Genomic DNA, 25,415 nt, shown 5'->3' with positions numbered 1-25,415 from the left:
GGAGTAGCTGACAGTTAACAGGGTGTACTGTACTAGTAAGATTTTACTGTACTGCATGTTGTGTGGCACAAAATGACATTTACTCTTAAAATACATGCTCGCTTTTTATTATATATTTAATTTATTTCACTAACCAAAAGAAAATTCACATATTTAATTGTTTAGTGCGAGTATATTACGTTCTCGTTTAGTTAGGCTTCACTGTGCAACAACTTGAAGCACGCACAAGCACACACACACACACACGCGCAGATACCAACACACGCACATTGGCTACGTTATCACAGCACACTGATGCGTGAGGCAAAGCTTTCGGCGAAGCTTTTACTACTGCCAAGCACGGAGGGCCAAACTTGAACGTTAACAAATTTTATCATTACGGCACAAACGCTTGTTGCTTCAACGTGTGCTGCGTCCGTTACCAAATTATATTTGTTGCATCAACACAATTTGGCGCGCGTGACAAATTTGAAAAGCGAAATGATAATCAAAAAAAATAAAAACCAAATTAGTTTAAAAATAGCGCAAATATTATAAATTGAAAATGCAAATGGAAAATTCAAATTAAAAGAAAATGTGCGTGTGCAGTCAACTATTATAAAATCATATTCAATATCATATTTGCATAGAAAGTGTGTGTGGCATAATTTACACGTTTTTGCATATACAATTGAATAAATTTTTTTTTTGGAATTCAATGAATTTGAGGGAAAAAAAAGCACAACGGGCCATGTGAAAATAAACAAAAGTTCTGTGAAAAAAATAAATTAATAATTGCTTTTAAGTTTTTAAATGAAAGAAATCGTTTAATCACAATTGGCCGAAACAAAGTGTTGCGTATTTGTATGGGCCACAATAGTTAAATGGACAAGTGTTGTGAAACGACAACAAATACAAATACGTCAAGTGTTAACTCAGTGTCAACAAAATCTAATGACCAATTCTGGTAACTCTTTAGAGTGAGCAGTTAATAAAAAACCAAAAAAAAAGAAAAACAACCTTATTTAAAAGTAAATTGACACAACTCTGAAGTGGACTATTCTGTTAAAACTGATGTGGTAAGTGCACAAACATAGGTCCCACTGTAATTCGACTATTTTATATTTGCCTGGCAATATTTTCGAGAAATTAGTTGAGAGTCTAGTTGAACTTTTATTGTTCAATTCAAAGTATACCAGACGGCAGATGCTCTGTACCAAGCGTCGAGCCGTCCCTTAAACTAGACGATTATATATTCTTTACATAGATTACAATACATTCACAAACACATACACAAGCACGCACTTAAAGTCGTTACAGTGCTTCTTCTTGCACTAGACCCTTGCCATAGGAAGTGCATTCTTGAAAATATGATATACAATTGCTTGTATATACGAAAGCAAAAGGCTCTATCCTTAAAATGAAGATATATTCAATTAAGGGAAATAATTTCTAATTTCTAGAGTCGGAAATACCGCTTTGTGCACATTTTGAATTATGTTAATTTCAATATGCAAACGTCCGGAATCAGAAATGGGGAAACTTGCGGGAATTTCAAAAAAGTTACCCTTTTGGTTTATATACATAGTTTATAGTACATGAGTGCACAATTTTTGGCTGCGAATTGGTAAACGGAATCATGGCTGGCAGCAGACGTTTGGCCTTGATTAGATAGCAACAGCAAGGCACAAAAATAATAAGTGCAGAAGAAGAAATTCTGTTTAGCCTCAGCTAGCCGAATATTTAATGCCCCTACCTCTCTATATTTACGGTATATAGCACAGTATAACAATTTTAATCAAAGTTTAGTAGTAGACAGTATTTGGCAAAAATAAAATTGTTTTCGATCAGTTTAGATTTGAAAAGCATAAGGCTTTTACTAAAAGATTGCGTCTATCATATTAATAGAATTCTAATCGAAACACTTAAACCATAATAGTTTATAATAATTCGATTAAAAACCTGGATTTTTAAATTGATCAGTTTTAATTATTATAAACTATATATAGTATACATATTTGTATCTTTATATATTTAATGTTTCATTAGTTGATATTGATGTAAGTCTTTTGTGTTTAAAAAGAAATATATATTTCTTTATCACGATCCTTATTCATAGCAGCTATATGATCAAGTAAAGTAATCTATTCGATTATCGCCGACTCCGATTTTATTTTTTTGCATTGCTAGCAGTTTCTTTATAGTGGAGTATAAAAAGAGAGAGAGTGAGAGTGAGAGTATTGAGTATATAGGTCAAACCTCAATTACCCTGTAATTTGCTACAAATGAAATTTACCAACAACTAAGTTATCTGTGACTGATTTACGCATAGGATAATTGACTGAGCTCCATGTCGTTGGGTCAGTCCAGTCATCAATCTGAGAATCATGATTTCAATTGCTTCGACTGCGCAATAAATTTTGACTTGACGCTGAACTCAAGACAATCGACATATATATACATATATGTATATATATGATTGTATGGGTTGCGCAGTACGGGGCGTGGCTCGGGACTGGGGCTGGTGCTGTATCTGTGTTTAGGTGCAACTAATTGGGTTTTTTGACATTATGCCATGGGCTTTTGAACTGTATCGGAGGGCACTTGAGCAACAGCCCGGCCACCACTGTCTTGATGCATAGCCCCCTGACACCATTGTGCACAGTGGCACAGTCTTATAAACAAATTATTATTGTCTTTATGGCCTTTTAGTTCTGACTACTGCGTGCTTTCACACTTTTTTTTTGGTTTAGATTGTGCGGCGCTGTGGGTAATTTTATTTTTTATTTTTATTTAGTTCTTTTTGCGGACAAATTAAGCAACGGCCACTTGAAGTGATAAGCAGCGACGCCATTTTCTACGTGCGTATGCATATGTGTGCGTGTGCGTGTGTGTGTGTGTGGGTGTGTGTGTGTCGATTACTTATCGAATTGGCAGCTACCTTCCAAATACAAAATTTTTGGGAGAGGTCGCTCTCCCTCTGTCTGTCTCTTTCTTTCTCTCTCTTTCTCTCCCTCTCTCTCTATCTTTTTGGGCTGTTGCTGCTTCTGTTAGAATGTTTAAAAGCATATTATTTATTATTATAGAACACTTGCCCAGTCGCAAAAACAAATTTATACATACTTCAACACACAGACACACACACACATACACACACACACACACATGCATACATATACTAATAAATATATATGTATGTATATATACCTATGAAGGTAATTTGTAATCTAAATAAACAGGCACTGAAATTGATAAATTAAGCTTGAACTCCTGGGCTGGTTGTTGGTCTTGTATTTAAAAATTAAATTTTAAAATTTTAGTGGCACGTTTATTTACAGGGATGCCCACTATTTATTTATTGTTTTTAGCCAACAAATATCCCGCTGAGCCGTAGGCCAGATTTTGTTTTCATTTTATTCAATCAAAACGCGTCAAACTTTTGTTAATGAACGCCCACACACATGTACATACATACACATATGTTATGTGCCCCATGCAATGTAAACAAATTGTTAAATAAAATAAAAATGAGTTCATAAATACAACAGAACAAACAAAATGTGCAAAATGAGCGGACGTGTACTTTTTCTATGAATGAACACAGGCCAAACGTATTTTGCTCTCTTTCGACTTGACTCTGTCGAGAGAGCATATTTTCTATCAATTCTTTACTATGTCTTGTTCGTAAACGTTGCTTCTTAGATTCGAACCGCCCTAATAAATCCATTTATTTGACATTTACTATGTAAATGCATAAAAGTGCCTCACTTTAAGTGCCTCACTTCAAGTGCCTCACTTTACTGCAATTCCCAATATATTTTATTAATTGTAATATGCATTAAATATGAATTAAAAAGATCTTTAAAATAGTCTCACTAAATCTTCTAAGTAATTAAAATGTTTAACATTTTAACTGCAATATTTATACACATGAGAGAGACTTTAAAACTGTTTGTGCGAGTGGAAATAAATAACGCTCAGCTAAGCGTTTAAAGGATTAATAACAAACAACTGAAATGCAGTAAATACGATAATATTGAGTCAATTCATGTTACCTGGCAACTACAGGAATTTCTCACTAAAAATGATTTCACGCCTGCAAATCGCAGGTACTGTTTTTTTTCCGTATTTATTTAATGAAATTGGAATTACATATTATACGGGCAATGCTGAACATTTGATTGCAATAACATTGTTTTATCTGCTGTTGACATTTGCTGATTTTAAAAGTTCGCAACGATTTGTAAGGCCGTAGGTATAATACACACACACACACACACACACACACACACACACACACACACACACGCACACACACACATACACACACTCAAACACACATAAAAGCAGCTGCGTCAATCACACAGATAAAACAACGCAACTTTGAAAAAAGTTAAATCAGAGTTTTTCCAAATTGTTTAGCACATGAAAACAGGCATATTAAAAACTAGAAAAAAAAAAATAAAATAAAAACCAAACATTTCTAAACAATTTTCAGCAAAAGGCAGCTTTACTGCATGCACATTTTTCAATTTTAAAATAACATTTAAAATACACATAACGCACGTCTGCCCGCAACCTACCAAAGGTAAATTGTGCGAGCTGTTAACATTTTAAATAAAGCAATAAATAAAAACAATATCCATTTAAATTTTTGTTCAATCATTTAGTAAATCAATTTAACAAGCAACAAGAAATCATACCTTCAATTAGAGAACTTATATTCCGTTTACACAGAAACAAATCCAATTAAAAACAATTGTGAATTTATAAATCAAACGGTAAGGCTGGGACATAATTGCATAAATAAATCAATTTCTTACAAATAATCTACTACAATTTGGAATAGAAATTGCCACCCAAAACAATGCGCTTCGATAAATATATGTTTTGCGTTCGCATTTGCACGCTGCAGATTTGAGTAATGCGTTTATAAAAGTGGTTCCCGGCCGAGTCGAAAGTTTGAAGTTCGATAGTCCAAAACCTGGCGAAACAATGCCAAATTGGTGGCCTTTTAATACTTGTTAGGCACCAGGTCTTATCGCCGGCCGAAGCGTGTCTGTGTGTTCAACAGGTTAATTCACAGTCGCGTGACAATCCCACCTCACACCACCCACCGCCCACCCACCCATCGTCCAACACGCACAGCCAACAATTTGCCAGTCAGCCCAGTGCTGATGGTCGATGGTACGATATGGCCAAATGGAAAAGACGTAAATGGTCTAGTGCGTAGCCGAAATAATACCAATTGAAGCCACAACACGCCACACATTTCTGCACATCTGTGTGCAGCGCCCACATTTGGCCATTGTATTTTTTTTATGTTGTTTATTTCTAGTTTAACCAGAGAAAAAAACCAAAAGCGAAAAAACAACAAACACAAAATCAACAATAAATTTGTTCAAGTTGGCATAAAATAGAATACAAATTGAACTTATCAAAGCATCGAATACGCGCGCACGATAACGATTAAACGTAAAAAAAAAATATATAAAAAAAATACACACAAAATATATGAAACTTATCACTAAACAGAATTCTATACATATCATAAAATGGGCGACATTGAACTGTTAAGGGCGATAACAGCTTTAAAGTCGATTCATTTGTTCCCTGTTCGATGTTTGTATTGAGCATGGAGAGAACAAGCCCAAAAAGCTAACTCCGGCAAGACGAACTTTTAAACACTCTTAAAGGGTGAATTGGTTTCGTTTCTATTCAAATGCCTAACCTACGAATTTGGAAACCAGGTTTCTTTATGTTATTAAAACAAATTGGGTATTGATATAAAGTGGAAAAAAAAGGTCGATAGTTGAATATGAAGAATCAATTTAAGCGAAGCACTTCTGATTGCAACTCCTGCAACTCGTTAAGAGTCTTTGTTCCCTGTTTCCAAATACTACGGAATTTAACTTTATTCATATTTTTCTATCCTATCCTAGGTTCATGTGTTTACATATAACATATCATATATACATATTGGGACTGTGGTAAAATTATATTACTTTAGGTTCTCTAGAATATTATAATGTAATGTAATCCACATAATCAATAATCTATACATATGCAAAAGCTATACAAGTAGTTATTTAATCAAGTGCGAATAGATTAGAAAGTTTAAAGCATACTGCTTTAAAAATAAACGAGGTCTATTTAAAAAGGGTATAATATATTAAATTGTATGTCTGGCTGTGAATATTATCAGATGAATAAAACTGCAAAATGAATACAAACGGCAATGATAAATATATATTATATTATTATGTGCAGTACCTGAATTCTATGCGTGAGTCCCATCCATAGTTGGCTCAAGAGCTGCCACTCGCTAAACTCGCAACATATATATAAAAATATGTATAGATGTTGTTTATCGCAGACCCCAGACCAAAAGCATTTGAAGCTACTGCAAATGGCTTTTTCATACTTGTAAGCGAAATAAACAGCCGCACCCACTGAAAGTGGGTAAGCAGGGTATATCGGGCGGGGACAAATAAATGTTACAGGCAAAATGTGTATATATGCTCTTGATGCTAATGACTGGTTATATGGACACACTGGGAGAGCTTGACGCTGAGTGGAGAGGGCATCTTCTAGTCGGGCGAACCACACTCAAGTATGTTTACCCGTGCATACTTCGACGTCCTTAAACTTTTGTGGCAAACGCGGGACTTGAATTGTGGCGTGCACATCAAAATCGAAAGATGATGAAAATGTGTGGGCTTGACGGATTTTTCTTTTAGTTCAGTTTTGTATTCATGCGTTCGCCAGCTTACGTAATTGCATTTATATATCCTGTAAACAAAAGTGTACAGCTAACAGACATTCCCATTTCCGATAAATATGTAGACAGCCTATCTGCAAGTCGACAGTTGCGCTCAGCTGTCATAGCTTCGAATTACAACATACACCTGATTTTCCATGCCCATTAAATTCAACAGAAATTGTAAACAGCATCCTTAAGGTTACCCCTTTCCTAAAATGTTTGCCAAGGCACAAGTAAATATGACTTTTCCATTTCATTTGGCCTGCCTGTGGCTCAGTCGCAACTTGATATTGATGAAAAAGGCACATTCAGTCGTAAGGTATTGATGCCCGTAAAATAAAAAGTAAGAAGGGTCAAAGTCAGCTGTCAGCTAAATGTCACGGGCAAAAGATAACATTTACAAGCACAAGAGAATTTTTTATAAAATTTCTCTTAACTGAATTGAGTTATTTATGTTTGTCTATTTTTGGTCTTGTTGGATTTTAGAGAAATTGGTTTGCGGCCTTTAAATATATAATTTAAGATTTAAAAGTGTTGGAAAACAGATTAAAATCGAAAGTCTAAGTTCAATTTCCTTTATATAAAGAATAATTGATTAACTTCGATATCTTACCCTATATTTTTGAAGTCATACGCGATTTATTTAGAAACGGAATTCGGAACGATAAAAATTGATATCTTATCGATATTTTTAATGCTAAACATGGCTTACATGATTATAAAAGGGGCTCAAAAACTATTATTAATCGATAAATATCGATTTCATACTCGACACTTTTGGGATTTACTGGTTCAACGCGTAATTCAAATTATACCTTTCTCAGATTTTCCTCAAATTGTAAAGAATCTGGTTTAGAAGCTATGCCATGATTCTTTTATGTTTTTTGGGTATACATACGTAAGATAGAGTTAGCTTTATATAGAATATCAGCTAGTCGCACATGTTTTATTGTGTGAATTATGAGTTTTCGATAATTGGGACTTTCAAAATATTAATTGGAACGAACGTATAATTACTTATTTTGATATGTCACAAGCAGAGGAAAGTTTATTTTGGATATTTCGCACCAAATTCACAGAAACCAATTATTTTTAAACTATTTCGCACTTACTGAGCAGGGATTTGGTTGTGTGTGCACTCACTCTGTTTTTGCGTAGCAGTTAGTTAATTTTACGTAAATGCTATTTGGTTAGATATCATTCATAAATTTGGCTAGGTCAAGAAACTTTCAGGCTGTCAGCGCAGGCAAACGTCATGGGCAAAAAAGTGGAAACTATTTCAAAGATTTCGCTGGAACGGTGTCAGTTCCGGTGAGTGTCTTGCGAACTTGAGATAAACGAGTCGCGTCTCGGATGATTTACCCAATCGTAAAGATTGGGAGACTGCGAAAGCTGCGGAAGCTTTAGGCGTCACAACACCCACGTTAGCCGACCGCCAGCCAGGGACCACAAGCCAGGCACATGTCACCGTTCCAACTGAATTTCGTATTTAGACAAAGATTTAGATACGTCTTGAGATATCACAGCCTGCGCTTTGGGTATAAATAGGGCCAAGATGCTTATTTCGCAAGTTATTTTAGACAACGACTCGGACGCGATCTTAACTCGTTTAATTGGTGCCAGCAACCAAAGTGAATAGCATGGAAAAACTATATATGAGCAATAAATTCTCAAGAAAAAGTTTTAAGGAGCATTAAAAGAAGACAGTTCAAGAACTGCAACTAAGACTGTGATATCCAAATCAAAGAACTACAATTAGAATTGAGAACTATTTAGATTACTAGTGAAATATAAAAGTAAAAAATATACAAAATGTTTCTTAACATGTTCGACTCGGGCATATTTGAGAGAAAGTTTCGTCGTCAGCTGCTGGTCACATTGAGTGGTATGTTTTTTTTTTTTATTGGGATGTTGGCATGATTAGGCAGAACAAATAAAATTGCTTAGCCTTTAAAGGGACACAGAAAAAGTGAGAGAGAATGAGAGACAAAAATTAGGCCATATGGACTGTCCTGATATCGTAGGATTCATTAGTCTATAATTATTTAAATTAATTATTTAGAGCATACGAATGCCTAAGGGTTGCACAGCTAAGCTTCTCTAGAAATTTACAAGGGTAAAAAAAATAGAAGACTGATTTACAAAATATTTTATAAGGAGCAACAATAATAAGAATCTATATTATTTTTTTTATTAATGGGTTTTCAAGTGGTTCAATCAAAGAATTCCTAGAAACTTAAGATAAGAAAGTATTGCAAAGAGTGTCGAATAAAATCTACAAAAAAAGTTACCCAATTCTAAGGGCCCAAAACATAAAGCTCTACACTTAAAACTTTGTTTCCAAATTTGATCTGAATATTAACTTTGAGAGGGAAAGTAATATATTCTTAATCAATCTAAATAATACGAAAACTTACATATAAAATTTCCCAGTTGTAACTAGCCCAAATAATCTTCGAGTTATGCTTAATAGAAACCATTCCTCAAAATCTATATTTATCGATAGTAAAAAAAGGGTAGGAGTATACGAAAACGTATAAACTCGTTCTGCCTGTGGAGATTAAATACATATATTATTCGCAAGGACGAACAGACTGGCGGCTTTTCTAGATATTGATCAAGAATATATATGCCTGTACAAGCTATGATATATCTTAGATGCTTCCTACAACATAATTTTAATACCATTTTCAAGAATTTAGACTTTCATAAGCTGATCTATATGTATAGAAGTCTAGCTGGGCATATTTCTATTACGGGGTCACCTTCAATTCTACAATCTACAATCTCTAAATTATCTTAAAGAAAAAAAGTAAACAGTTGAAGATTGAATTGCGGCGGAACTGCGTACGTAAATCAATTACATTTCAAAGGCTTTGTGTGGCTCAAAAGGAAATATTGTCGGTTTAGGTGTGGGCTGGAATTTTTCACAGGAATTCCAGGCAGGTAGCAACCATTTCCCTTGCTACGATTACCACACACATATTTTATCAAAGTTGTCGAGTTGAGGCTTGAAAGCCACTTAAGTGCGCAGGATGTTGTTCGAGTAGCTATCGTTCCTGTGATGGATGTTCTGGCAAGGAAGGGGATAATATTGATTGGGAACGTACTTGGATTAAAAGAGTGCATGAAAGAAATTGAAAAACTGAAACAATTGACCATCCGTAGCTATACTTATTACGCTCTGCCATGGCATTGGACTGGGATGGCTGTCGCCGATGCTGCCCAAGCTGCAGTCGGAGTTGGAGACGCCTCTCGACTTTGTGATTGATGTTAATGAAGCCTCCTGGCTGGGTTCAGTGATCAGTTTGGGCGGTGTCACAGGCAATTTCTTTTTCTCCTTCATCATGAATCGCTTTGGACGCAAAGTGGCGCTCTACGGCATGGCGCTGCCGAACACGGTCAGTTTCTGAAATGGGGCAGGCACTAGCATCAATAGCAATTTAATTATCAAATGTTAACCCCGCAGTGCATTTGGTTTCTGTTCTATTTTGCCGAATCCATTGAATGGCTTTATGTGGCCAGAGTCTGTGCGGGCTTAACGGGTGGCGGCATGTTTGTGGTCCTGCCCATATTCATAGGCGAAATTGCCGACAACAGGTGAGTGGATGAATATGCGAATGTGGATTTGGACTATTAAAACTTTGCGTAACAAACCATTTGCAGCATACGTGGTCGGCTGTGCTCCTTCTTCACCCTGGCCGTCAATACGGGCATATTGCTGGGCTTCATTATATCCTCCTATGTGCCCTACCATGTAATACCCTGCGTGGTGGTGGTGCTACCGCTGTGCTATCTGCTGCTAGCCACGCGATTCCCGGAAACGCCGCAACAGCTGCTACGCTGGGGACGGGACGAGGATGCGCAGCGCTCATTGAAATTTTATTGCAATTGCGATGGCCCGACGCCCAGCAAGGAGTCCGAGCGTGCCTATCAGAAGCAGTTCGATGAAATGCGCCAGGCCATACAGCAGCAGACCAAGGACGAGCATAACGAGGGCCTCACCATAGCGGATTTCTGTAAGTGCACCAAACCAAAAACTGCGACACTATCAGGAACGATGGGTAGAAAATGTAGTTCTTGATTTAAAATCTAATTTGTCTTCCGATTTTCCTTGAACAAACTAGATACTCTTACTCTTATCAATATCGGATACTACCTATATCATATCTGTTTGTAGTAAGAATCGGATGAAAAAGCTGTTTTTGTCTAGAAAACTATTCAGCTTTTTTTGACAAAACTCAGCAATAACATTTCTGCCAAACCTAGTCAAATCGATCTACAATATCATAAGGCTCCTTTAGAAACAATCGGTCGGATACAAAGCTTTTGCATAGGGCTATTTATACAAGGGTATTTAATTTTCGGTGTGCCGGAATACAGCCGTTTTCGTCCATTAATTGTGTTCTTGGCTTTTGGTTTCTCTTTTGAAAATTCCCATTTAATTTGGGGGCAGGCAACAAACGCGCTTTAAAAGCCATAACGACGGGACTCATGCTGATGATAGGCAACATATTCACGGGCACCTTCGCCTTTATTAACTACATGTCCAATATATTTGAGCGTGTACACACCCAGCTGGAGCCCAACACGAACACCATTATCATTGGCGCCGTGCAAATTGTGGGCACGCTGGCATCCATCTATCTGGTGGATCGTTATGGACGCAAGATATTGCTTGTAGTCTCCTGTGTAGGCAGCGCCCTGGGCACGACTGCATTTGGCGTTTATGCTTTCTATGCGGAGGAAACGAATACGGATCTAAGCGCCTTTTCCGCCTGGCTGCCCGTCACAATTATGGCCATTATTATCTTTGTGGCAAATGTGGGCATCATCTCAGTTACAATGGTGGTCCTGGTCGAGACGCTGCCCCAGAAGATACGTTCGGTGGCCACGAGCGCCTGCCTGGGCTGCCTCAGTTTTTTTGCGTTCACATCGCTGAAGAGTTTCCCGCTGATGATGGAATACCTGGGACTGGCCGCCACAATGTGGGGCTGTGCTGCGGTTAGCGCCTTGTGTGTCTTCTATGTGGTTGTCTTTGTGGAGGAGACTAAGGGCAGGTCCATGTATGATTAAATCAACCATATTAACGCTCAGTATTAAGTGCAACATTTTTCATTAAATCATCTGTACCCATATCATATCATAAAGTCTGACACTAATCCGACGAAAGGTTGTAATAAAATATAGTTTTTAAAAAAAATTATGTTCGCTTGTTTTTCTTTTCTTTTTTAGATGTGATATTGAAATAAAATATCAAAAGCGCAAACAAAACAATATTTCAGGGATTTAAGTACACACAAAATGCCCCAAATCGATTATAATTTAATCAAAAAAGTTGCAGCTGCTCTGACTACAAAATACATTGACGAAATTGATCATAATAATTATATATACAAAAAATGAATCACGCTAGTGACGAAAGTAATCAAATTATTAATTCAATAATGATAATATTTTTTGCAGACTGTATTAATTAGACAGCTGCTGCTCACAATCAAGAGACTAACATTTTTACAACTACATAAAACACTGTACATTTATGGCCAAGCTCTAGCTGTTGCTGAGAAGGGCAGGTGGTGGCTGGGGGTGGACGGGTGGCGCAAGGCTCACCGATGAGCGTTAAACCAAAACAAACTAACGGCAAGCAAGCCATAAAAACGTTGTGACATCGTTTAATTTATGACCTGGCTACTGCTGCTGCTTACTGCCAAGCTCAAACCCCCCAATCCACCACTCACCCCCCCGGCCGCAGCACCACCCTCGCCGCTGCCGTTAATGTCGTGTCAACAATTAGCTTTGTTAGCATTATTATATATAAATACGCGCATTAATCCTGCCCGACTAAAGCGACGTCCCAGCGTTTAGCAAGTGCCAAGTGTTGTCAGGGCGCCAGTAGTGTGTGTGTGTCTGCGAGTGTGTGTGTGTGTGTGTGTGTGTGATGTGGCGCCAAACACGCAACAGTATAGACACACACACACACACATGGAATACACACACATGCTGATGGGAAACACTTAGTGTTTTGTTTAGAAATGCGCGTTGTAAATGGCGACGTGAAAAACTCAAATGTCAAATGTAAACAGTAAACAGTAAAATGGCGAACGAGAGGAAAAAGAAAAATGAATGTGAAAATGCGAAATGGCAGTGTGGTGAAATTGCATAATGCAAATTCAATGGGCATATATTTTTTCTATTGTTATCGCAATGACTTGGGGAATTATAAAAGCCAAAAACATATATTATTCTCTAGAGCTCTCACACAACTGCTTAATCATTGTGATTACAATTCCCGATAACCATACTACGTTTTACTGTTATGACATTCTATTCTATAGCATATATTTATATATACACCATAGTATATGGGCCCTACTAACAGATGGTACCAAATCTTTTGTGCCAATCTAAGTGCTCCTAATGCATTCTTTTCAATGGAAAATGATATTTATTTCCAAATATTATTATTGTGAATGTGGCATTGAAAATTGAATCAAAGAAATAAAGAAAATATGCATTTAAGCATAAATGACATTCATTTCAAGGCATTGTAAATCTGTCGATGACAAGAAATTTTTAGAAATATAACATTGAAAAATAGTTTTGCTAAAGAATTATAGCCTTTACTTTGAATTATATCTATAGAACTTTACAGCTCTTAAATTCGTTGAACTTACAAACTTAATTAAATTGTTTTTCTCTTTGTTATTTTTGTTGTTTACTTGAGCACAATATTAATCTGAACGCCATTTTTTTCAAAATATTAATTAATTTGGACAATTAAGTGAAGTTAATTAAGATTCTTTTTCTTCCTTTTTTCAGTTTTAATCTGCGCCTTAATTCTATCATCCATATAGTTATTGAAAATAACCTTATATGACCTTATGGAAACATACAAAATATTGTTTTTTATTTTTTTATTGCTATCTTAATAAACGGCGTTCGATTAAAGTCGAACGGCGACCTCGGGTAGCTCTAATGATAGCGATCGCTCAAAACATAATCAGCTTGTTAAATAATCATACGCCATGTTGCCCTCTGTCACCCCAAAGCCCCTCAAGCCGTAAGCTGTGCGGCTGATTCGTTTAAGCAAAATTGTCAAAAGGCATTGCGCCTTTTGTCTGCTAGATAACAGGTGACAACACACACACACACAGACACAGACAGACACACACCTGCACACAAGAGACAGCTCACAAATGCAAAAGCAGTTAAGTGCATTATTTGTTGTTTTAGTTGTTGTTGTTTTAGTTTTTGTTGTTGTTGTCGCGTGTTTTAGTTTACTTCACCAACAATTAAATCTAAGTGCTGGCTAACTTAAAGTTTTGACTTTGACAGCAATGTTTACCGAACTGTTCGCTGATTGCCATGCACAAAACAAAAGAAAACATAAAAAGCGTGCTCTAGTCGGGTGTCCTCAATTAAGAGATACCCTAAACCCATCGCTAAGGTAACAAACGTTCAAGCTGCCTTCAGTACATACATAAAACATATGCAACAGTTTTGATTGCTTCTCAGCTTACAACTAAAATTTTGAAAAATAAAAAAATGTATTAGAAAAAACAGCTTACTTGCCTACAATATATACTCATAGACATTATTGAGATCTTTGAGCAATTTCTTCAAATTTCGATGGACCGTCAAGAAACTGTCTCTTAATTTTATAAATTACATAATTTATCTTTATATATCTATATCGACTTTTGATCGGTGTTGTCGAATAGATAAACATTATTAAGGCACTATTTTATAAAACTGGGGGTTTCTTTCTTTCAATTGGCTACATTTGCAAAACATTATAATACCCAATTTAAGCCCATTTCTTCTTCTAGATTAATACTAATTTTTTTAAGGTCCATTTTTTGTAAAATTCCTTCAACCTCAATTACGTTCGCGCTGCCTTTGGGTAATGGAAAATGAGAAATGGCCAGGACACGGCAACGAGGCGTATGCGAAATTCGCGCTATAGTGCTTTCGTTTGAGTTGGCACTCTTAATGAAATGCAGCTAATTAGTTTTTTGTTGTTTGTCTCTGTTTCTGTTGATTTAAGAATATATCATTTTCATGTTAAATTCAAACATATCAAATTGCACGCATTTTCGCACGGCTCTTTAAATAGTATTAAATTAATTGTTTTATTTGGTCAAAAACTAAAAAAAAAGATAAACATTTAAATTGAAATGTGAAAGGAAATATATTGTGATTGTAACGCGAGGGACTTGTGGTATTATTATTTTCACAAACAATGTAGTTTGTCTTTCATTTATGCAAAAGCCACCCAAAGTCGGTTAATTAATTCATGCCATTCAACTCCTCAAAGGACCCACAAGTGAGAGGACGAATTTATATATTAATGTGTTTATTTTTCTGGCTAACTAATTATTATATTAAGCAGCTGCGACAACATTTTAAAATATATATTTTAAGTTAAAGTTTAAAACTATAAATTTGGTAGAAAATTTACAATATTCTAACTATGCGATTTTCATTTGATAATTGCAGCAAGCGTCGTTTTCACAATTTTAACTATGAGCAGAGCAAATTTCAAGGATGCTGCGGCTAAAATTCTTTAATTTTCTCATATCATATGCCGCTCTTCTATTGCTACCCAGCCATGTGGCTCAAATGGTGGCGAGCAGGAATGAAAGCGCCGCCTTATCAATGCCTGCAATGCCAACCCTATTGACTACCATCGCAGACCAGGCAATAACCGGGGCTCAACTCAAAGGCCCCACTATGCAAACCATTTTACTGAATACTGTGCATAGCCGCAGCAACAATAACACCATTGACAACGACAACAACAGTAAAACAAGTAACAATAAACCAAAGTTAGGTTCTGCAGAGGAAGTGAACAGGAACAAATTCAATGTAAGTACTTCTCATACATTTCAGAAGAAATATCAATTTTCCATCCTTGGCCGCCTTAAAGCCGATTACCTATGTGCTGAAAATCTCTTTATTGTCATATATTGGTAGAGTCTTTGCGGCACATTAAGGGCGGCAATTTTATACCTACTAAGTATTGAGACTGAGAGTACTTAGAGAAATACGAGGAACACATTAATTTCAATATTTTTGGAATGTAATATTATAATGTAATAAACGCGGAAGAACAAATACTCTTGTAAGCAAATTACTTAGAAATTCGATTATACCAAAGCTTTATTTCCCAGCAATATTTCTTATAAAATCCCGATGATATGATCGACACGTTTTTTTTATGTTAGAAGAAATATAAAAAAACTTGCAATGTTCGTAATCAGTGTACACTCTTACTCTAATAATCTTATAGATATGCTCAAGAACCTTTTCTGAATTTACTCTGATCTCTTAGATCACAGAGATGTACATATATAAATCTGTTACATACGTAGGTGTATTTAAGAATATAATAAAATATTAAACTAAGAAATGTGATGATTATATTATCTCGGAATAGCTATGTATGAAGAGTCGGTCGTAAAGAGAGTTTATTGTAACGAAAGGTTTTCTGGTTTTCTGCAAAACAATGCCAAATCGGTGTAACATAACAAATAGCTCCCATAAAAACAATTGGTCGGAAAGAAAACATTCGTATAAAATCATCAACATACACACATGTCTAAAAGAGAATTTAAGTCTCGGTGTGCCGAAGGTAGTTTTGGTTCTCCTGTTAAATACATGCTCAGCAATTATAATTGATTTGTGGTGCACCAATATATGCGTCGCTCTGGATGGGTAAAAGTGCAACCTTAATTAAAAATGTATGGCATGCTGCTTGTGGTGCAAAAAAGCTACAGATAAGCTTTCTGGGAAATATTCCAATTAAAACAATAATGTGGGGGATGCAAAGAGCACTGACAGTTATCCTGCAGCAATCGTTTTAAGCTATATATATATATATTTTTTTTTTTTAACAATCATTTTCGCAAAGCAGCTAAGTCCATCTAAAGGCGAGATCACGGAGCTGACCGCAAATGTAACGTTGTTCATGCAGAAAATACCTCGCCTGCAGGTGCACTGGGAGGACAACCTGCCGAACGGTGAGTAGCTGTGTTTATAACCAGGACGATGGATAATAAGAGCTTTAACAACCCAACAGGCACCACATACAATGTGTTGGTGAGCGCTGTGAATAGCACTCGCTGCCCGGATGCGCCCTGCAGCGAGTACACCATCAAACAGAAGCCCAGCAAGTACATCTATCTGCCGCAGAGCCCCAATCCGAATGTCGAGTCTGTCGACTGCAACTACATGTTTGGCTGTCAATACAATGTTACCGTGGAAACGTCAAATCTCCTCGTGCGTCGCTCTATGCGCGTTTTCATTCCACGTATGTGGCGGTGGCCATCTCATCTTTGTTAAAATTTACCATTTTATGGTCTTCGTTTCGCTTGCAGATTGTGTTGCCGGCAAATGCTCCTGTCAACTATCGCCGACGCCACCCAAAGTGCTGGCCGTGGCCAAGATGCAGGCCAACGATACCATTGGCATCAGCTTCACCATACTGGCCAGCGAGCAGCTGCGCAAGGAGCAGGAGCATCATCTGCATGAGGCCCTCCAGTCATACAGAATGCAATTAAAGTGAGTTTCCTTGAATACTCTTTTGCATGAACCGCATGTCAAGAAAGCCTGCAACAATTTCAATATTCTGTAAGCTATTTGCCAGATGCTAAATATTAAATGGCCTTGCAGACATACAACCTACATACATATCTCATATTTAGCTTGGCTGTAAGCTCGAACATTTTCGGTGTTTCGCTTCATGGTACCTGTCTTTAGATTTGCATCGATTGCTCAACATTTTTAACACATTTTAATGAAATACATGGTTTGGTTAAGAATTTGCTTTAACTGTTTTCGGGATAAAATGCTGAGAAAATCATGACTAAATTTGATTAAGTTAGCCAGTGTACGAGAAGTTATTTACAGTTGTTTTATAAAGTGCTTTGTACAACTAATCCAATTGCTTCTCGCTTCGTTCATTGAGGCAAATATTTAAGAAACTTTACACATTCGCTACAGAATCAACGAGGAGAGCAATCCCTCGCTGCCTTGGGGAGGTGTTCTGAAGAATCTATTCAATCGGATTTATAATCTCAGCGAATTGCACTTTCGGCCCACAGTCAAGGGGTTTGATGGCAACATGAAGATCAATTTGGGCACACAACTGAAGGAGAAGTCCACCCTTAATCTGCAGGCGATGATAATAGACACAGCCGGCTGTGAGGGGCCGCGCAGCGTTACCAAAGTGCCAGGTAAGTCAAAGAGCTGAGTGAATGTTTACTCGGAATACTCGGAAATGTCAAATCTCATAAAATTGTTTACCCAGTTCCCGCCAGTCCCCTGTTGCTGAACAACAATGTCAATTTGGTGGGTATACGCATATTTCTTTAGCTCCTCTATTATAGCTATATTGATATTTTATTCTACTCCAGAATAATTCGCTCATTGTCATGACCACATTGCTCATTGCCGTCATATTAGCGGGCTTATTGACAATGCTGTTGCGTCGTCGTCGCCGGGCCCGGGCTAAGGAGCAACAGCAGAAGAATCAAATTTACATGCAATCCTTTGCGGCAGCACCCGTCGCGTGAGTTAATATCCAATTTGTTGGCTGCTGCAGTTGCAGCAATTGTTTGCCGCATTGAAAATTTGTTTTTCATTTTCCCAGAATGGAGGACAACATCAACTACGTGGACAAATATGTCGAGGTAAATAAAATTTGCTTCTCACATAACAATATTTTTCATTTAATATGGACAAATGAAAGAATTAACTTAATTTCCAATCACAAATTTGTTGACAGAAATTTTAATGAGTGAAAACAAGTGAAAAGTGGAAATTCAAACAAGGTCAAGTAGCAAGTCGGCCAGTTTATAGTATAAAAACAGTTGCAAATTAGTGTAAATAAGGCAGAATAAATTCCTGCAAATATTTGTATATCAATTCCCAAAAAGCTAATTAGCCCAACTAAGTAAATGTGGTTAATTTTACCTGTTAAGTATCATAGCTTCTTACCTGCTGCGGGTAGATACGTACCCGAACCGTTCTTCAATATGAAATTCATTCATTTTTCAATTATACCGAAAAATGCTTTTGATGGCAACACAGAAGTTGTTCGCAAGTCCGAAAATTATAATTTCTGGAAATAAAAAAGGAGGTATAAGAAATTTATGAAAAGATTGTGTTTCAAATATGAATATTTAAATAAATTCCTAAATAAAAGAACTTTGAAAACATTAAAATTATAAAAAAAAAAATAAGTCGGTTCTAATTTCTTCTCATTTCTAAATATTCCAATAAATATATTAATTATGATTATAGCTAATTATGTGATATGTGTAGATATTCAAATATAAATATGTAACTAATTGGAAATCTTAAACTTAAACAACTTTCCGATAGTTTATAAAAATGTAGGAATAAAAAAAGACTTATATGAAGAATACAAATGGAAAATCGCTCAAGAATTCAATTAATAGATTGATAGATAAATTGAACTCAAATTGTATTTAATTATTTCTCTGAAAACCCCCCAAAAATTTCTTTACTTCCATAGCAGTCACAAGCTCTGGGTCTGGCGGACATATTTGAGGTGCCGCATTCGGCGATTCACATTGGACGAATGCTGGGCGAAGGCGCCTTTGGCCGTGTGCACGAGGCAACTGCCATCAATATGCGGCGCATGCGAGGCACAACGATTGTCGCGGTGAAACAGCTGAAGGGTATGCCAATTAATTAAATGTAATTAATGCATAAATGAAATGTTGAATGGAATTTAGCCAATCCGTCGGCGGATGAAGTCGCCGAGTTTCTCTCGGAAATTGAAATGCTGAAGGGCGTCGGCACACATCACAATGTGGTCTGCTTTCTGGGTTGTTGCACCATTCGAGCACCCTATCTGATGATTATGGAGTATGTGGGACGCGGTAATCTGGTAAGTATTATGCCCCAATGCGGTTGGCCAGGCAAACGAAACTATTTCTCGTCTTTGTTCAGCTAAGTTACTTGCGTATGGTGCGCCAGGAACTGGGGCAGCCAAAATCACGGAATGCCAATCATCCGACTGGCAGACTGCTGCCGGCCAACTCGAGAAGTGCATCTTTACCACGACCGCAGAGTGTTAATTACATTGAATTGAAGGCCTCCAATCAGAGCAATGAATTGGAATCGTCCGCCTCCACGAACAACTCAAGCTCGCAGCATGCCACTTCGAATGGTGTCGGCGCCAGATTGCAAAAGCCCTCGTTCGCAGAAAGTAAGCTGACAAATGAAGCACGCCAGCTTGTAACCATTTATTTTTCCCTTTTCCCGAACTATGTTCTGTTTTGTTAAAGCTACTTATACCATTGTGGATGATGAGGAATCATTTGAGTACATACTCGACAACAAGGAGCTGCACAATTTTGCACTACAGATTGCAAATGGCATGCGCTTTCTAGAGGAGCAAGAGATTACACATCGGTAAGTAATATTAATACGAAGCCAACATAGAAGTAAAACACACAACTAATAGTGCTTTAGTCGGAAGAGCTCGACTAAGAGATACTCTGAACCAATATACATATATGCTGACAAATAGGATATATAGGATTTTACTATACAACAATTATCCAGCTTTATTCTTCCCGAGATCGAGGTACTCATACAATCGGCTTAGCTCCAGTTGACTTAGCTCATCATCCTCGCTATTAACATATGTATTCATGAGCTCGGAGAACTGTTACATACTTTTGCACAAAGGCAATAAACCTCTTTTGCCCATAAGTGGGTTCATGGTGTTTTTGATTTAATTTTGTTATTGAGAGGCGAACAGGCATGTGTGTACACGACAGAATTTTCATACAATAATATCATTGAAACCCAACGAAAATTGCAAAATGAAATTGGTTTGTGAATTTTGTAATATTATTTAAAAAGTTGAGATATTAAAGTGTGTGTCGAAGCTGGAGTTTTGTTTCTTTCTCCAAACAATTATAAAGTTCAAAACTAGTTCCTAAACGAAAACAAAATATTTTTGTCTGCCAGAAAAAAAAGATGCATGGCCAAAAACAATTTTAATTTTAATGGCAGTAATGCAATGTATATGCTTACCGCAAATTAAACGCAAACAATTATTAAAAAAATATGTTTGCAATTTGAGTTTAGTTTCGATGCAAATAAGACAAGATGAAGCAGAGACGAACACGAGCCCGAAAGTTGTAGATACCTATTTTGCTAAATAATTGTATCAGATTCTGCTCAGGATTGAAGATAATTAAATTATTGATTATTTGTGGCAGGTTTTATATATATTACTAGCTTGCTCACCCCCAAGAGGCCAAACAATGAACTGAAAGCCTAATCTTATGAAAATCGGTTGAGTTCTGGTCGAGTTTTGGGGCTGGTAAATTTTGAACTATGTCTATATAGGATAGTTGAAGGTATACCCCGGCTTAACCCGGACGCGATCAGCTCTATGGCTTTTTGAGCATGTAGCTTTGTTTTAGCCCTTCCGCCTCAGCCCCTTTGACAGCATGTTATTTCGAATGCGGTCGATAAATGAATTTTTTTAAGCAAACAATGTTCTAAGCGCATTGAAAAATATTTTCAGTCATTATTCATGAATTGTGAATGTTTTTCACTGTAATCAATAAAAATAGGGGTTCTTGTATATTGATTTACTAATACTAATTAAGTAATCAAGCTATTCGTGCGTAAGCGTTACGTCCTCAGAGGCATTAAGCGATTTATTTAAGTAACCAAGATATTACAAATCCTTTAAGCTCTTTAAAGGAGTACAGGGTAAATCAAAGGCAACCCCATTATGTCCACAAATGTTTATATATATAAATGGAATTAGTTTCAAAGTATCATGAATAATAAATGAATATATGAATAGACGAATTTTGTGTAATGCGTATTTATAATTCAGATAGTAAAGAAGCTTTGTTAAAGGACAAATTGATATGGTGTGAAACGTAGGCTATTGTTTCAATGTTATTTGTTTAATGTGGTAGTTGAAGCATTAAACGCACTGTTAACAGCTAATTAATATAAATGCGTGTGATTTAGCATCTGACTAAACTGGGCTAAAAATAATAGTTTACTTATAAATTACATTAATATTTATGCAACTTTAATTGATTTCCCAAATTAAATATTTGTAAAGTGAATTTTACAATACCTGTGAAAATTCTAATCCTCAGCGACCTGGCAGCGCGCAATGTACTAATCGACAACAATAAGACATTGAAAATATCAGATTTCGGTCTGTCTAGACATGGCATCTACACAAATACCAAAACACGCAAGGTACGTCCTTCAAATGAAACGAAGTCATAATTATAATTTAATGTTTTATCATTTATTTAACATGTAGTTACCTTTGCGATGGCTTTCCATTGAAGCCATACGGGATAATGTCTACTCGAGCAAGAGCGACATTTGGGCATACGGTGTTGTGCTCTGGGAGATTGGCACACTGGGCGCATCGCCATATCCCACTATAAGCAACAGTGAGCTGATACCGTTTCTATTAGCGGGCAATCGCCTGGAGCGACCCGAGATTTGTACACCTCAGGTGTACACAATAATGCTGCAGTGTTGGCTGGAGGAGCCCGAAGAGCGGCCCACATTTGATGCACTTTACAAGGTATTAAGCCCTAAGACCACCTATGTGGACATTAACAGTCTGAGTGATGATTATGTGTTTCCACCGATTAAAGAGTAAATGTTGAAATGCAATTTAATTAGTACAATTGTTATTTAAGTTAAATCTATATGTATTTTAAAAACTAATTCCAGCCTTTTGTCATGCTTTTATAAAGCATGTTGAAGGCAGCTTGATCAAAAGCCCACTAGAACCTAGTCGAAATCTAAATGTTATTCAATTCTGATGTATACGAATACAAATTTTGATGTGCTGTGAGCTAGAAAACACAATATTGTTAATAAACATTAATGTTTGTAAACCCTTTAAAAGTAGCTCTAAATATGTCTGTAAATGACTGTCTATGTCATAGCATTCCACAATATGTTTATATATATAAATATATATCTGTATATATATATATATATATATATATATATATAAATATATATCTGTATATATATATATATATATATATATATATATATATATATATATATATAAATCAATTCGCGTGATAAATCTAAGTAAATGTGAAGATAGCGAAATATAAGTACACTCTACTGTCAATATATGAGCGAAAATATCGCAACAAGGATTTTAATAAATGCGTCAGAAAAACTCAGCTTTGTTGTTCTTACTTAACGCTTAATGCCATAAATTTCATTCCACGCCACGTAACGCTTCACATCCTCCGGTGAGACGCTTTTTGAGACATGCTGCAGTGCGCACATAAAGTCCGACATGGTTACGGCAGGCAGCTGTACAGTAATGAAAATTATCCAGAGTTTTCCTCTAGCTTAATAAAAAATTCTACATAATTTACTGCCATATTTTACCTGCTGTGCGTCAATTGAGTCTATCTCTGAGCTACTTAGAGCTCGCAGCGGCTGCATGGCCGCATAACGGCACAGGCTATCCATGTCTGCGCCCGAGTACCCTTCAGTTAACTCAGCTAGCCCTTGAACCTGTGCTTCGTCAAGGTTATGATGCACTTGTTGTATAAGTTTCTCGATTATCTGTTGACGTGCTGGCGCCTCAGGTAGCGAAACGTAGATTCGTCGCACAAACCGCCGACGGACGGCTTCGTCAAGCTCCTGGGGGCGGTTGGTAGCACCGATGATAACAATGTGATCATCTTCGTTCGTTGCCGCGCCATCTAATTGTATAAAAAACTCGTTTTTCAATCGCCTTGAGCTTTCATGCTCATTATCCGAGCGCTGCGATAGCAATGAGTCCACCTCATCCATAAATATAATCTACAAGAAAATGAAGCTTTTAATCTTGATTATACCAATTAGGCTCTACCTACGGCTGGTTGATGTACGGCGGCAACAGCAAATAGCGTCTTGACCAATTTCTCACCTTCGCCCACCCACTTGGAGGTTAGCGAGGACGGATTGATGCTAAAGAACGTTGCCCTTGACTGAGACGCAATGCACTTGGCTATTAGAGTTTTTCCAGTGCCAGGTGGGCCAAACAACAAAACACCGCGAGGCGGACGACGTACACCCTTGAACAGATCTGGACGCTGTAGGGGATGTATAATGGTTTCCATAAATGTTGATTTAGCATACTCCAGACCGGCTATATCCTCCCAAGCTGTAAAATGATAGAACAAAAACCCTTAGACACATAAACGATTATATTTGTAACTGCACTCACCTATTGGCTTGTATTTATGCATGCTTTCTCTCATAATTTGTTCAACCATTAAGGGATCCAAATGTGCCAAAGAGGGTGGCATTGCCACGGCAGCCTTGGCCGGGGTATCCTGCTTCACAGGCACAGCAGCAACATTACTTGATTAAATAGTATATATTAGCTAGATATGATTTTAACTGCACTGTTTATACTGACGCCTCAGTTTGTCCAATGGGCTGCACAAATTTGGCATTTACACTTCGTCCCCGTCCACCCAGCGACTTTTTTCTGTAGTTCATGATATCACTGGGTGCGCCACCAGTTCCACCTGCACCACTGCCTAATCCAGTTCCAGCTGCAACACTTTGTTTGCTCTTCTGGAATGAATAACGAAAAAGAGCGCACACCGAAGATTTAATACGCTTGAACACCCAACCTTTTAATAATGCTCATAGTGCATTGTCCGTATCTAAAAAGCACAGGGAAAATAGTTAATAGAAGTAGACGGAAAGATGGACATGTCAATATCGCCTTTTTGAGACAATATTATGATACTTCATTCTAGGGTACACAATATCAGCAGTTGGCTATAATAAGATGCATGGTTACCTTCATATCATGCAGCATTAATTGTTCACGTGCCGTACGAAATCCATCGAAAGCTGGAGACGCTGTTGCTGTGGACACTGTGGGCACTGGTATGCAGAGTGGTATCCTGTTGCTGTTGGCCATGGGCCGTTGCAGTTCGTTTGTTGTGATTTCATCACGTATGCAGCTTTCATATCTACCCCGACACTGACGCTCGAACGCATTTTCAAGGGGTACGGACCATTCGACGGGCATTCCAGCAGCGGCACGTCGACGACGACTCTGGGCCAGCAGCTCTTGACATCCACTTAAACAATCTTGCATGTACGTCTCCGTGCATCTGGCACTTTCACGTTTATCCTGATGCTGTTTAAGCACATCATAATGGCTGGCTTCATTTAGGTTGCTATAAGATAAAAGAATTCTTTAATGCTGTTCAATGTGCGCGTTTCCTATTTCCAATAACCCTGTAGCGTGTGCCAGTAACAATTTTTGTGCGCGCCATGCATTTTGTTTGTCGCCAGAGCTGGCTTCGCTGGCTAACCATATTGCTTCGTTGGCTGCATAGGCCGCGGTCCATGGTTGCGCGGACATGATGTATATAATGAATTAATTTAAGAAACAACAAATTAAATTTTTCCCGGCCTGATCTTATGCTGCAAGTGGCGGCTGGTCGATAACTGTTCGATTAACTGTGCAGCTCTGCGCACTGCTGCTCGCAGTCATAGCAGCCAGCTTTTGTTTGGCTGCTTAACTATTATCGATAGCAAACGATCAATTTTAACACATCATGTGTTCAAATTCAAAATAAAAGTTTAGTTTAAG

General features: G+C 37.3%; 4 protein-coding genes across 6 annotated transcripts in view; 2 read left to right on the top strand and 2 right to left on the bottom strand.

The window, feature by feature from the left end:
- Nucleotides 1-18,842, bottom strand: part of Myo31DF (Unconventional myosin ID) — a 42,059-nt gene extending 23,217 nt beyond the window's left edge. The window contains exon 1 of the mRNA XM_070209447.1: nt 18,746-18,842. Coding sequence (XP_070065548.1) covers nt 18,746-18,798 — 53 coding nt within the window. The 5' untranslated portion in view covers nt 18,799-18,842. The remainder of the gene's footprint in view (nt 1-18,745) is intronic.
- On the top strand, nt 395-22,745 carry LOC6627998 (platelet-derived growth factor receptor alpha). Of its 2 annotated transcripts, none has more exons than XM_070209448.1 (15): nt 395-1,058; nt 15,245-15,613; nt 16,662-16,767; nt 16,827-17,057; nt 17,125-17,308; nt 17,750-17,982; nt 18,057-18,097; nt 18,163-18,317; nt 18,399-18,438; nt 19,290-19,452; nt 19,510-19,664; nt 19,727-19,985; nt 20,065-20,191; nt 21,916-22,021; nt 22,089-22,745. In XM_070209448.1, exons 2-15 carry the CDS (start codon nt 15,293-15,295, stop codon nt 22,437-22,439), a joined length of 2,472 nt encoding a protein of 823 aa, XP_070065549.1. In that variant the 5' UTR covers nt 395-1,058; nt 15,245-15,292; the 3' UTR covers nt 22,440-22,745. The 2 variants fall into 2 exon arrangements, with proteins under 2 accessions (XP_070065549.1, XP_002051787.2); XM_002051751.4 differs by having other exon boundaries at nt 396-1,058; nt 19,287-19,452.
- On the top strand, nt 8,333-11,939 carry LOC6627997 (facilitated trehalose transporter Tret1). The gene is made up of 5 exons (XM_002051750.4): nt 8,333-8,627; nt 9,911-10,143; nt 10,212-10,342; nt 10,409-10,761; nt 11,199-11,939. The coding sequence occupies exons 1-5, from the start codon at nt 8,555-8,557 to the stop codon at nt 11,816-11,818; spliced, it is 1,410 nt and encodes a 469-aa protein (XP_002051786.1). The 5' UTR covers nt 8,333-8,554; the 3' UTR covers nt 11,819-11,939.
- On the bottom strand, nt 22,259-25,270 carry Fign (Fidgetin). Of its 2 annotated transcripts, XM_070209449.1 has the most exons (8): nt 25,057-25,270; nt 24,612-24,996; nt 24,219-24,379; nt 24,024-24,160; nt 23,671-23,960; nt 23,198-23,617; nt 23,000-23,119; nt 22,259-22,400 (listed from the first exon to the last, which is right to left on the bottom strand). In XM_070209449.1, the coding sequence occupies exons 1-7, from the start codon at nt 25,182-25,184 to the stop codon at nt 23,000-23,002; spliced, it is 1,641 nt and encodes a 546-aa protein (XP_070065550.1). In that variant the 5' UTR covers nt 25,185-25,270; the 3' UTR covers nt 22,259-22,400. The 2 variants fall into 2 exon arrangements, with proteins under 2 accessions (XP_070065550.1, XP_070065551.1); XM_070209450.1 differs by lacking the exons at nt 22,259-22,400; nt 25,057-25,270 and having other exon boundaries at nt 22,866-23,119; nt 24,219-24,471; nt 24,612-24,754.
- Between the last annotated feature and the right edge of the window lie 145 nt (nt 25,271-25,415).

Source organism: Drosophila virilis, chromosome 4, assembly GCF_030788295.1.
Source record: "Drosophila virilis strain 15010-1051.87 chromosome 4, Dvir_AGI_RSII-ME, whole genome shotgun sequence".
Taxonomy (NCBI): domain Eukaryota; kingdom Metazoa; phylum Arthropoda; class Insecta; order Diptera; family Drosophilidae; genus Drosophila; species Drosophila virilis.
Note: the sequence above shows the minus strand (reverse complement) of the source record. Positions and strands in the feature narration are given on the sequence as shown.

Bases quoted from the DNA above. Each gene is read 5' to 3' on its own strand.
- LOC6627997 (XM_002051750.4), top strand. From the start codon at position 8,555: ATGTTTCTTAACATGTTCGACTCGGGCATATTTGAGAGAAAGTTTCGT. The intron at 10,144-10,211 runs GTCAGTTTCTGA...TTAACCCCGCAG, and splicing joins GCATGGCGCTGCCGAACACG to TGCATTTGGTTTCTGTTCTA. The intron at 10,762-11,198 runs GTAAGTGCACCA...ATTTGGGGGCAG, and splicing joins CCTCACCATAGCGGATTTCT to GCAACAAACGCGCTTTAAAA.
- LOC6627998 (XM_002051751.4), top strand. From the start codon at position 15,293: ATGCTGCGGCTAAAATTCTTTAATTTTCTCATATCATATGCCGCTCTT. The intron at 17,058-17,124 runs GTATGTGGCGGT...TTTCGCTTGCAG, and splicing joins TATGCGCGTTTTCATTCCAC to ATTGTGTTGCCGGCAAATGC. The intron at 17,309-17,749 runs GTGAGTTTCCTT...CATTCGCTACAG, and splicing joins TCATACAGAATGCAATTAAA to AATCAACGAGGAGAGCAATC.
- Fign (XM_070209449.1), bottom strand. From the start codon at position 25,184: ATGTCCGCGCAACCATGGACCGCGGCCTATGCAGCCAACGAAGCAATA. The intron at 24,997-25,056 runs GTTATTGGAAAT...TTTATCTTATAG, and splicing joins TTACTGGCACACGCTACAGG to CAACCTAAATGAAGCCAGCC. The intron at 24,380-24,611 runs GTAACCATGCAT...TATTCATTCCAG, and splicing joins TAATGCTGCATGATATGAAG to AAGAGCAAACAAAGTGTTGC.